A 12,280-nucleotide genomic window follows, 5' to 3' on the forward strand; every position below is an offset into this window, starting at 1 on the left:
ATTACAAAGGAGCACCGCACAGCATGACGTGTCACACCGTGTGCCATGGTTAAAGTTCCATGCCAGCTCAAAGGAGATTAAATAATGTGTGGAAACAAGACACGGCTACAACAGGAAAACAATGCTGCCATCAGATGGTTTCAAGTTAGCCTTCTGTATTGTATGTGAGCACTACATAGGACTATTATGTTAAAAAGCATCCACATCATTCCACGACAAAGTGAAGCTAATTATACTGTATGTGCAGACAACTATAGCCAGGAAACATTGACGCAGCAGCTACCCAGCAGCTTCCCAGCTGGCACTTGCTGGCACTTTTGTCACCTAAATAGACTAATTAGTGACCATGTCACTATGTAGAGTGAATTATGGGAGCAACTTGCCGACGGGATAAAATCCATACCAATACTCCACTGTGGTTGTGGGGTTGCATCTTAGTGTGCAGGATCGTGGAGAAACACAGTTTACATTTTTGAAAGCTGTATTGAATGCTTTCAATCAATATAAACGCCTCATTATGCCACATACAATGATGAAGATGCTGCTACAACACAGATTTGCACTTTGTAAGTATACACAACCACATTTATGGTGCACACTCAATGGTAGAATTTCAACAAATGAATAAATCTTCACTAATCTATCATTTTACTACTTTGACAAACTCGATAGCCAAATTAGGAGCTTAACATGCTTTCAGGCTGACAAAAAAAAAAAAACACATGCATAAAAAATGTGGCCCCAGGCACACACCAGTTGTCATGCAGAACAAATTGTTAAGAGCATTTTGTGAAGGAAAGTACCCATTCCACTTAATTTACCAGAGATTAAAGGGTATTTTATGTGCATTTGGGGATCGGCGGAGGCATTCTGCTTTAAAAATGTGAGATGGAAGACAACTTTAAACACCACTTTATGGGAGAGTTGCTTCCCCTTTGTACCCATTCCCATCAATGCTGCTCTTGCTTCTCATCCAAATACTGCAGACCTCACTTGGCTTTAGGAGTCTATGCTAGTGTGTTAAAATGATGCTTTACAGGAGAAACAGTGAAAGAAGCTGTGAGGCTGTTGGTAAATAGACTACTTCTTGTCGGCTGTGGCAAGTGTTGGAATGGTGACAAGTTTACACCAGGCCACTCTTCTTTTCCACCTTGGCTGCCACCTGACAGCATGTGAACATTTTTGCTGTTTTGTTTTTGCAGAAGATGTTGTTTTCCTGTATTTTTTACTTCACCTTTCCTTTCATTGCCTTCCATGTCATTGCATGCAGCCCTCATTTCTAGTCGGTGCAGATCCATACTTCAACACCGCCATGCAGATTACAATATGGATCCAGTGGTGTGATCGATGTCCGATTTGAATTAAAGCACAACCAGTCTTTGCTCCCTGGCCCTGTCAAGGCGCATCCCGGCATTAACTATAGAACTATTATTGTCCAACTAATGGTGAGAGTTGGAATAGACAAAAGCAAATGCTTGCAAATTGGAAACGAGAACAGCGGACGTTCCAAATCAATTTCCCCTCTGATAAGAGGGACGGCAGCCAAATTGCCTCACAGTCCAGCTGGATAAACGAAAAACACTAATGGTAATTTTCCTCCAATGTGATCTTTGCCACACTATTGTTCCCTGGCAAAATACGACACACTATTATAGAAAACACTTGAAAAGTAACTTATTTTATATGAAATTTTTTTTACGGTAAATACAGTACAGTCACATCTTTGAATGAATCCTTAAAAAGCACATTTGGTCATGGATTACTTACTGTTAACTGCAGCATTACAGTACAATCCGCTAATAAGGCTTTGTTTGTGTATGAATATAATCTTTTTTTAAGACCCGTTCTTGGAACTAGATGAAGCAATTTCTGTCGCGATTGCGTGTGAATGATGAAATGCTGAAGCGGAACTGAAATGTAAAAATATCCTAGATATGTGTTGAAATCTATTCACCAACTGAGGCTCGAACCAGCAACCGTCAGGTTGGGAGGCGAGCACTTTACGAACCGAGTTACGTGTATCGGGCCCTATGAAATCCGTTTCATTGTTTCCAAATTCCGTTCCACTTGTCTGTTAATTAAATGCAAACACGCTTACATTTATTGATGCAATACATCATTGGCCAATTTTGCCCATTATTTCAGAAATGGATGTAGCTTGGCTAACTTTTCGAATGGGATGTTAGCCACTGCGAACATTGCTACAAAATCATCAAACTGTAATGCCGGTGCTTGTTTTTAAAAAAACAAAAACAATCACTATGCAATTCCAATTACTGTATGTTATTAATGTATAATGTATACGACATGGAGGGAAAAAAATATGGGTTAAAAAAAAAAGTTTTGCGAGAGCTCGCAAAACTTTAGCAAAATAATGCAAAACAATTTTGCGAGATCTCGCTAAATAGTTTTGAGATCTCATTAACCATTACAGAAGTGAATACCTAATAAAAATAGCCCTATGTTATAAAAGTCCATTTTCACAAACTTGTTGCGTCGTATATATATTTGTAGGCAATGACGTCATCTATCGCCTTTCAGAACAGCCATTAGCTACTTTTCTTGTTGTCAACATTGATGCCAACCGCCATAATACAGAAGACGACATTTGTATATGGCCCCTGCGCTCCAGTCTCACTGCCGGCTTCTCATAGAGATCAATATAAGTTAGACTGCACAGAAGACGGCTCGTTTTGCTAAAAACTGGGTTGTAGCTGTTTGTCTGTGTTGCCACGGTTGGAAAGATGTGTGGTTTACTGTGTTAGAACCATTCACTTAGGTGTTATTAAATGCTGTATGTGAACATGTTTCTAACTTTACCACAGTCTCTTTTGCGTTATCTCGCAAAAGAGTTTTGCGAGGGAACGCAAAACATTTTTTTTTTTTTTTTACCCATCATATTTTTTTTCCCTCCATGTCCCCTCTAGGGCTCCGTAAATGTAAGATGTATTTCATGACATGTTTTTTTTATGGCCGGGATTGTGTTTTGTGTGTTGAGAATGTCTGTTGATGGTTAAGACGAGCTGGGAGCAAGAATAACCGTGGCTCCCGTCAGCGGCCATCGTAAAACATCCGTTGGCCTCAACAAGCGGTAAAACACGGTGTAAACACACTCATACAGCCTGAGTCGCACACACTTAAGTTCTTACATGAATAGCTATAGCATTGTACTGCCAAAAAATGTAACTCTTATGAGCTATTTGTCTTGTCATTGTTATATTTGTCCAAACAAAGGTACCGTTAGTTGTATCAGGCATTAAAATGAAGAAGAAACTGAAGAAAGAAGGGTGGTCTAATCATGCTTTCCATGACTAAAATGCTGTCCTCAAGATGACAGCATTTTATTAATATTACATCAATTATCCGCGAGATTCTGGTTTAACTGTAGATTCTGTTTTTATTGGCCAATTCCGTGATTCTGCCCCCGATTCTGTTAAGGTGGAAATCATAGGGCCCTATTGTAATGGTAAATGTAAAATTAATTTCCACCAATAGGGAGTGACAGTGAAATTGTCCATTCATTTTCAATGGGAACAATGTCACATAAAACATTGAATTATGGAAAATGTGGGAATGTTTTGCCTACATGTCCCGAATGAGCTGAACATTTTAATGTTGGAAGGGAGGAGTTAGCGGAATTTGAAATGCTGGAATGTAAAAATGGACAATGATTGTTGAATACACAAGGACTGGGGATCGAAGCAGCAATGCTTCTCAACCTTCACGCAATTAAAAAAGGATATCATTTCGGATGATAAGTACGGATGATGGCGCTCAAGTCTGTGCCGATCCATGTTCAGCATTGGCATACATTTCCTCTCTACAGGACGACATTATGGTGTTGGTAATGGGGTTAACTTATTTACATGCCAAATTAAACGCACCTGCAACAGACAAACACTGAGATGAGTCTAATGTCATCGAAGAAAGACAACAAAAATGAGATGAGAAAGAAGTGTGAAGGCATCATGAGAGTGAATCTCACACTTCCTACACATCCACTACAAGAACCAAAATTAGCCCCCCCTCCCAACGCAAAAGCCTGCATCAGAGAACACGTCCCCCGATGCCAGCCAGACATGGCAAAAGGTTTGTTAGTTGTGCGTGTGTGTGTGCGTGTGTGTGTTATTCACGTCTCATCAGGAGCTGCACATGAGGAACAGAGAAGCAGCTTGATGCTTTGAAGCAGAGGTTTTAGTTTGGAGGAAAGTGAAGGGATGAACAAAACAAACAAAAGAGGAGCAAAGGAAACACAAGAGAACACATTATGACAGTGTGGAAAACAAAGCCTGAGTGAGGCTACATGAATGAGAAGCCCTTATTTACATGTGCAGATATCTATCTGTGATTTTGAGCAACAACAGTGTTTGTGTGCTTTTTTTAATATACCTCTTTTCCATAGTGTCTTTTTCCTAGCATTGCTTTTTTCTGCTGAGACATTACCAATAAATATGCAATAAATCACACTGTCGAGTGGTTTATAGTGTTAGGAGTTGTTTTAATTATAGGAGCTGTGCTCATACACTGCACTGCAAAGCACTAAAAACAACTAAAAAGTAAGCAAAAGTTACGATAAATGTCAAGGAAAAGGGATTAAAATAGACATTTCTAAATCTACAACCTCTCGCGTGCACACCAGCACTCAAGGTGGGGTCCCTGAATGTCTGTGTGACGGTGCATTCAAGCCCCCAACCCCCGTAGAGGATTCCAATTTAGGAGCTCTATTTTGAATGGGGTTAAAAACTAAAAACAGAAAAACTTGAGCAGACTCGGTAAGTGGTGTCAATTTGAATACGAACTGAGAGGGAAATATCCAATACAAGTTGTTTGCTGCTTAAAATCTTAATAAATATGACATATTGACTTCTTTTTTTTGCAGATGAATTACAACGGGGAATAAAAAAAAGAAGCATGCTTGAAAACTGTGATTAATAATTGAACATGACTGTCCAGATAAAAATGTATCATGGTTGCTGAAAGGGGATAAAGGGCCGGTCTACTTTTTTGTGAATTTGGATACATTTTTATGGAAGTGTAGGATTAAATAAGCTCTACTTCTTCCTCCTCCTTTTAAGACATGTTGAATTGTGCATGTGCAAACATGGGATGTACTTCAATGTGACTTTGTTAAGCATGTTTGAAATACACTAACCATTAACACACTGTATGCTTTAGATCAGGGGTGCCCATTACGTCGATCGCGATCGACCGGGCAGTGTGGGCCGATCACATGTCTCAGACACGTCAAAAGTGTCTTTTTTTTAATCTTTTTTTTTTTTTTAGATGTCACATGACACATTAAGCTCCCCTCCTGATTCACTGTTGCTCCTCCGTGGCAAAGATTAAGTGGTGAACAGACGACACAAGAAGTGGCATACAGAAATGCAACTTCCATCTTTATTATTAGTAAATTACGGGTAAACTAACTCGGTGGTTAGATACCTTTGTGCATATACGCACTAAAGTCATTGATGCCAAATTCCAAATCAAGTTGCAAGTCTTTGATGATATTGTCGTGTCGAGTCCAAAGTCATCAAAACTGTGGTTTGAGTCTGACTTGCGTCCAAGTTGCGTGACTCGAGTCCACACCTATGGTATTTAGCATAATAGTTTCAAAGTTTACTGGTTAGATTTTATGTTCTCACACACATATACTATGATTATATTATATTTACTGTATAGTAGGAGATACATCTTCGGGACTTTGTCATTTTAAAAGTAGCTCACAGGCTGTATGAGCACCCCTGCTTTAGACAGAAAATTACTTCTTTTTTGCCGCATAGAAAAGCCAAAAGGGTTGCAGAGATGAAATTTTTACATTTAAGAAAGAAGGGCAAAGCGCCATTGGCTCCAGAGCTGTGAAAAGAAAAAGAGAAAAGTTTTAAGAGTGACCTGTGGCGATCAAGCAGCAAATGAACCTCGATTCTTGCCTGATAGGAAAGGTGAAATGTGCAACTACGGACTGTGGAGAGAGCCACTTGCAGCAGAGGGTGGGAATAAAAGATGACTGATACATCAGCCTATAACATTTCAGGATTAGTGAAGATGAGACTGGGAAGGAGCGAGGCTACTCACCGATGTACTCAAAGACGTAGACCACAAAAAACGGCGTTACCAGGTCATTGATGCCTTGAACGTAGCCGCTGGCAGGGTGCCGTATGGCCCAAATGAAGAGGATGCGTTCAAATATCTTTAAAACAAAAGAGACAGCGTCAAAATCAGTCTGTAAATGTACTTTACTTTGTGAGACATGCAGGCATGCTGAGTTGGGATTTTAGCACATACATAGATTTTTGCAGCAAGTTTTATCATTAGGATTGTTCAGCCTTGGCTCCTACTGCCATTTCTGTTTATTTTTATCTTTTTTTTTTGCAAGGCACACTCCTTTCCTATTTGAGTGGGCTAGTAAAAGCTGTCAGCTCTGGTGAATTAGAGGCGGCTGAATGTTCTGTTTGTTTTCCCTGCACGCAAATGGATTTCCACCAAGGTACACATACATCTACTGGCACCTTTCTGCATCATACATACACATCAAATATTTTTTACTGGAGAGGATGTCATGTTCTGTCACTTCCTGAATAAACTCGTAGCTCATTGTGTTAGAAAAAACATGCCATGGTGATACCTTTTTTTTTTGGGCGGGAGGCACTTTGGGAGCCCCTTATTTTTATTTAAATAAGTCCAATCATGGTTAAGACAGATGCAGCACTCTTTTGGTCTTTCCCTCCTCAAATCCCTTTACCTGCCTCCACACCGCTATCGAAGCGCCATCCATCAAACAAGAGAGGCTCTGGTGCCAGAAACAGGAGTTGGGGGGTAGTGGGTAATGGGACTTTCTTTTCATGCAGCCTCCAAAGCTGACATGCATATTTCACATTGGCGCCTACACAGAGAACAACTTCAAGTGAGCCAGTGCCGACGAGCCTCATCCCTGCCCACGTCGACTTTATTGCGGGCAAATAGCCCAACCTTTGTATGTGAAAGACACATGCCTGCTCCTGGAAATGCAAACTGATGTTGTATTTTCATTTAGAGCATTAACAGCATGTATTTTCATTTTCCGCTGTAAAAGTTTTAGCTCTACTATACCCGAATGTAACAGACCCCTACCCCTCTGTTTCGAGCATGTGACTGGTTTGTGAGCGACTGGAAGAAAAGCTCGCTTGGGGAGAAGCCGTTTGGCGCCACATGTTGGTTTTGCATGTATGAATCTGTAGACACCGAACATAAGACGATCCGTCTTGTTCACACTTTCTTCTAATCTGGTAAAAGAGGCGGCATGGCCCTGGTCTCCCTACCTGATCCTCCGTCCTCCCGCGACCGTGTCAAAGTATCCTTGGGCAAGATACTGAACAAGCAAGGTAAATGTGGTAACAGTGTCAAAGCGTGAGTGACTCGAAGGTAGAAAAGCACTATACAGTCATCCCTCATTTATCGCGGTTTATTGGTTCCAGACACAAATTTTTTGTAGGAGTAGGAAGGAGGATTCAATAAAACCTGACTTTTTAAATACAATTTTTACCATTATTAGAGTCTTGTAAACATGAAATAACACCCCTACAGTCACGTTTACACTCCTATTATTCTTTGTTTGCACCACAGTGCGCAACACTAATGTGCAGGCTATGGGATCACAGCAGGGACATAACTGACAACCGCCGCTCATAGCCTATAGCAAGCTACGGAGCAAACTCGCTAGCTTCCAAGTTGTCCTAAACTTCAGGTGTTTCAAAGGGAATGGGGAAGAAGGACAAAGTATGAAGTCAAAAACTTACCACTGCCACATGGAATGGGGGAGAACCTTCTCCTCTCCCCCCCCCCCTATCATGTCGGACATGCCATGGCTGGCTACATGCAGTGTTAAGGTAATGTAATCTAAGGTAATGTCTCATCAGTGTAACACTACTGACGCCTAGTGGCCAGAATACTACATATAACTTGTCTTTCAATATGTTTTACCATAAACCTGGCCATAGTTAACCACAAAACAGCGATCATTTATTAATTAATCTTTGAGAAAGAGCGTGAGTGAGAGAACAATGTTGAAACTGTGATGTCACAAGGGATGACTGCACAAGCAAAAGTCCATTTACCATTTTATACTTTTTTTTCTGATTACTGAAATAACTCAAATAAAGTTGTGCTACTATGGACACGAATGCCCAAATTGTATTTTTGCAGCATTCTGCAAGTTTGTCAACCTGTTCTTCCCTCCTGTTTGGACTTTAAAGGGCTTAAACAGTTGAAAAAAAAATTTATCGGCAGGAGGAACAGCGCTACATTCTGGTTTGCATGTATATATCTCTACACCCCAAATATCAGACACTCCATCTCTTCAGACTTTTTTTGAGGGGAATATGGTCACATTGGTAATACTGTACTCAGTATCATTGCCATGTGAGCAGTATTTTTAATTGCCTTAACTTGAATACAATTGCTTTACTGTAGACTAGGATTGCACGATAAAAACGATATATGATAGGAACGATAAAAATGTGGCCTGTAATACATTTTAATTCTATCGCCCTATCACAACAATACATGTTGATGACGCAACCTAGCAGTGTCCTGAAGAAAACTGAAAGCGACACGCTGCAAAGGGCTGTGACGTGTCGTCAGCGTCCCGCCAGAGGAGACTAGATAGCACCGCTAAAGTACGTCCTTTACTGTCTGTTACTAATCTTCGCCTCCATGGCAGCAAATAAACTACATTTCCTCCACGTAGGAATAGCTACGCTAAGACAGAGGAGCTAAGAGAGCTTAAATGCAAAGTAGCAAAAACATAAGAATAAGTGCTTAGCACTCAGTAAGTCTAGCTGGAACTGTATTACAGTTAAGAGTAACCGGACGTTAACAATTTGATTGCTAAGAGTCTCCAAAGAGAATAATACAACAGCAGGGCGACTGCATTGTGAATGCGATGTCCGAAAACCCGAAATGACACGTTACGTTATCACTCGTGTTTGGAAGCTGTAACCTGTTTTGAAATGGTACTATTATCATTTACAATATGGATTTTAGCCCATATCGTCCGTTACGACTGTACACGTGTATGCCTTATTTGGGGGTTTTGCAGCATTATGCAACAGCATAACAAGTCATATCGGCCCTGTTCTTTTCTTTTCTTTTTGTGTGGTTACAAATAAATAAATTCCTACCCGTGCAGTGTTTCATTTTAAAAATGCATTACACATGACAATGTTTAACACTGATAAAGCCTAATCACGTCTGCATTTGCAGGCGAAATTAGGCGCTTTATTTTGTTTTTACGTGATTATCTGTACACTGTTCAAAAACAGCAGAAACACAAACACTTAGCTATCACTTGTAAAATCCCTGCAGAATGGCTTCAATATACCGCTCTGCCTGAAATGGAACAGACTGTTGACTGCCTAAATCTCACTGAGCCCCATGGGGGGCGGGGAGGGGAGTGAGGGCGCTGCAGAAACAAACAACTGAATGAAATGAAGCAGGGGTGATTTTCAGGTGGCACTGCAGCAAGCATAACCATATAAAAAGGCCCCTTTGGAGTCTGTTGCATGGTGAAATATACGAGGGCTGGAATATTTCAAATCAATGCTTGCATTTTGCAAGCAAAACAAGGTTGGTGGAAAAAGGTGAGGGGATAAATCTATGCCACATATGATGCGTATGCTCACAGATTACTTTGTACCGCATCCAGGCAGCCTTGAGTTGTATTATTTACACTGGAGGGGCAAAATGGAGCTGCAGTGTGACTGCTAATGTGTTTTTGTCCAGACAAATGCTAACACAGCTGTCCCTCGCCACATTGCGGTTCAAGTTTCACGGGTTCAATCTATCACCGTTTTTCAAAAATATATGAATTAATAAATCATGCGTTTCTTGGTTGAATAAGGCCTATTATTAGTCCAAAAATAGGCATGTTTCAGCAACCTTTATATATTCTGTTGCCTAAATTACGCATTTTTAGGCATGAAAATGTCTAAATTAACTAAAATACAAATAGAACGCATTCAGATGACACATTCAAATTGTAATATTCTACACCTGTCACCTGACACCTGTGTCAGTAATTCTTCAGTTTCTGTAACGTTCAGTGAGGCACAGGTTTGACTTGCCTCACAACAATAGTAGCAACATCAGGGGGTGACAGTGGCTCAGGAGGTAGAGCAGGGCAAGACAGGGCGTGAATTAGCAGCCTAGCAGTCACTCTACCTATTGAATGAATAATGGGTTCACTCCACTGTGAAGCACTTTGCGTACCTTCAAAACAGCTGTATAAAATGTAATCCATTATAATCATAACATAGGCCTTAATCCATTCAAAGTTAAAACTCAACCCTGAACCCCCGATGTCAATTTCTGTCCCCTAGCACCAAAACACGTAGGGTACTCTAGTGTCACAAGTATGAGTCTTAAATAGCAAATTTTCTCGAATTATGTCTACTATACTCGGTAATACACGTTTAAAGGTGACTATATGGGTGATATTTCAAGTCTAGAGGGCTTTAATAATGTTAACAAACATATTTAGAAGGTGATAAAGAGGTTTTCTATGCACTACGAACTACGAAAATATTTGATTGATAAAAAATCCTATTTTTCCATTCAATTCCATTCTCTTCCGCTTATTCGGGTCTGGGTCGAGGGGGCCCCCACTTCCCAGTCTGCGGCCACCTCTTCCACTTCCACCAGGAGGACCCCAAGGCGTTCCTAGGCCAGCTGTGAAATATAATCCCTCCAGCGTGTCCTGGATCTGCACTGGAGCCTCCTACTGGCTGGGCATGCCTGGAGCACCTCACCAGGGAGGCATCTGGACCAGATGCCCGAGCCACCTCAATTGTCTCCCCTCGATGTGAAGGAGCAGCGGCTCTACTCTGAGCCCCTCCCGGATGACCAAGCTCCTCACCCTAAGTCTTAGGGTGAGTCCAACCACCCTAAGGAATGCTACTTCGTGGAAATTCACTTATCACTTATATCTCTCTCTTCTTCTACACTAAAACACCGGGCATATACTTTAATGACTTTAAGTATGTGCACCCTCACGCTCGTTTGTAGGTGTGGACTTGGCTATCTCATTAGGCTTCTACAGTTTTATTGTATTTTCTCTTCAGGCTGGCGGATATTAAGTACGGAATACTGCTTGTACAGTATCCAGGCAAATCAAAACTAATAAGATTTAAAGACTAAACATCTTGGCCCAGGAGTGTGTGTTTTGCTAATGTGCCTTGACAGCTACTGTATAGTTTACGTAAAGGGGAAGCCTCCAGGTTTTCCTCTTAAACAATAACCCTGGTGCAACAACACCACTTAAAAAACGCTTATAGGCATTTATAGGAGTGCAAACCATGCAAAGAGGACAATTATGTCCATTTGATTCCATGCTTGATCGTAAATACGGTGCGAGTGTGTGCGCCAGGCAGCAAGGGCTTTCCTACATCCTGTTCTGAGCCAGATTTATTTTATGACTACACATGTTCAACTTAAAAGTTATGTTCCAACCCAAAAGAAGAGGGTACGAAAGCCCTGCTGGTTGAGGTGATGTGCGTGCAAGGGCTTGAAGGAGGAGAATCTCACCTCTTGGACAGAAGCTTGTTGAAAGAGGGGAATAAGAGGATTAGTTCTCGGTATGTCAATGTGAATCTGCAGAGACAGAAAGGGAGAGAAAAAAAAAGACAAACTCTGAAGCAACGGGGGCAGGTTAGCACAGATCAGACAGCGAGATGCAACAGTTAGTGGGTCGGCATCCTCAAACGCAACGTAACAGAGTGTACCTCCCCACAGCAGACGAGCAACGTGACAGGTCGACAGAATCGTCAGAAGGGATGCATGACAGCGGCGGGAGCCAAGCCCACTGAGATAGTCCAGATTGTGACTGATTTTCTTTTTTGGTGTGGTTATGGAGGGAGGGAGTACTCACAGTCCTGTCTGCCCTTACCTCTGTCACCTTTGGCTGTAGCACCAAAGACTCAGGACTCATCCTAGGGATGTCTATGTGGATCTGACAGCAACATGGAAGAGAACGTTTTAGACACACCAACATTCACACGCCACTCCTACCTCCAACTAGAAAAGAACAAGTTGATATCAATATTGAGGAGAAAATGGCATTGACGAAAACGTTTGTGTGCATTGCGCCATCAATGCAATCACTCTCTGCACCTTGCAGCAGGATTTAGTTTATGGCGTGGGTGTGCGGCCCCGAATGCCCCATAAAATAAAATGGCAAATCCGGTCTATCAGTCTTGCTAAGAAATAATTGCTTGGTTTTAATTTCCTCCTGTGCATTTTAAAAACT

At 41.3% G+C, this 12,280-nt stretch overlaps 1 protein-coding gene across 3 annotated transcripts in view; it reads right to left on the minus strand.

Moving 5' to 3' along the window:
• Positions 1-12,280, minus strand: part of tbc1d22a (TBC1 domain family, member 22a) — a 108,560-nt gene that overhangs the window by 60,674 nt on the left and 35,606 nt on the right. Inside the window, exons 8-9 of one of the 3 annotated variants that reach the window (XM_054800080.1) lie at positions 11,560-11,625; positions 6,076-6,190 (exon numbers count right to left, since the gene is read on the minus strand). In XM_054800080.1, coding sequence (XP_054656055.1) covers positions 6,076-6,190; positions 11,560-11,625 — 181 coding nt within the window. Of the gene's footprint in view, positions 1-6,075; positions 6,191-11,559; positions 11,626-11,920; positions 11,984-12,280 lie in introns of all 3 variants that reach the window. The other 2 variants (XM_054800081.1, XM_054800082.1) reach the window with 2 other exon arrangements.

The sequence above is a fragment of the Dunckerocampus dactyliophorus genome, chromosome 15, assembly GCF_027744805.1.
Source record: "Dunckerocampus dactyliophorus isolate RoL2022-P2 chromosome 15, RoL_Ddac_1.1, whole genome shotgun sequence".
Lineage (NCBI taxonomy): Eukaryota > Metazoa > Chordata > Actinopteri > Syngnathiformes > Syngnathidae > Dunckerocampus > Dunckerocampus dactyliophorus.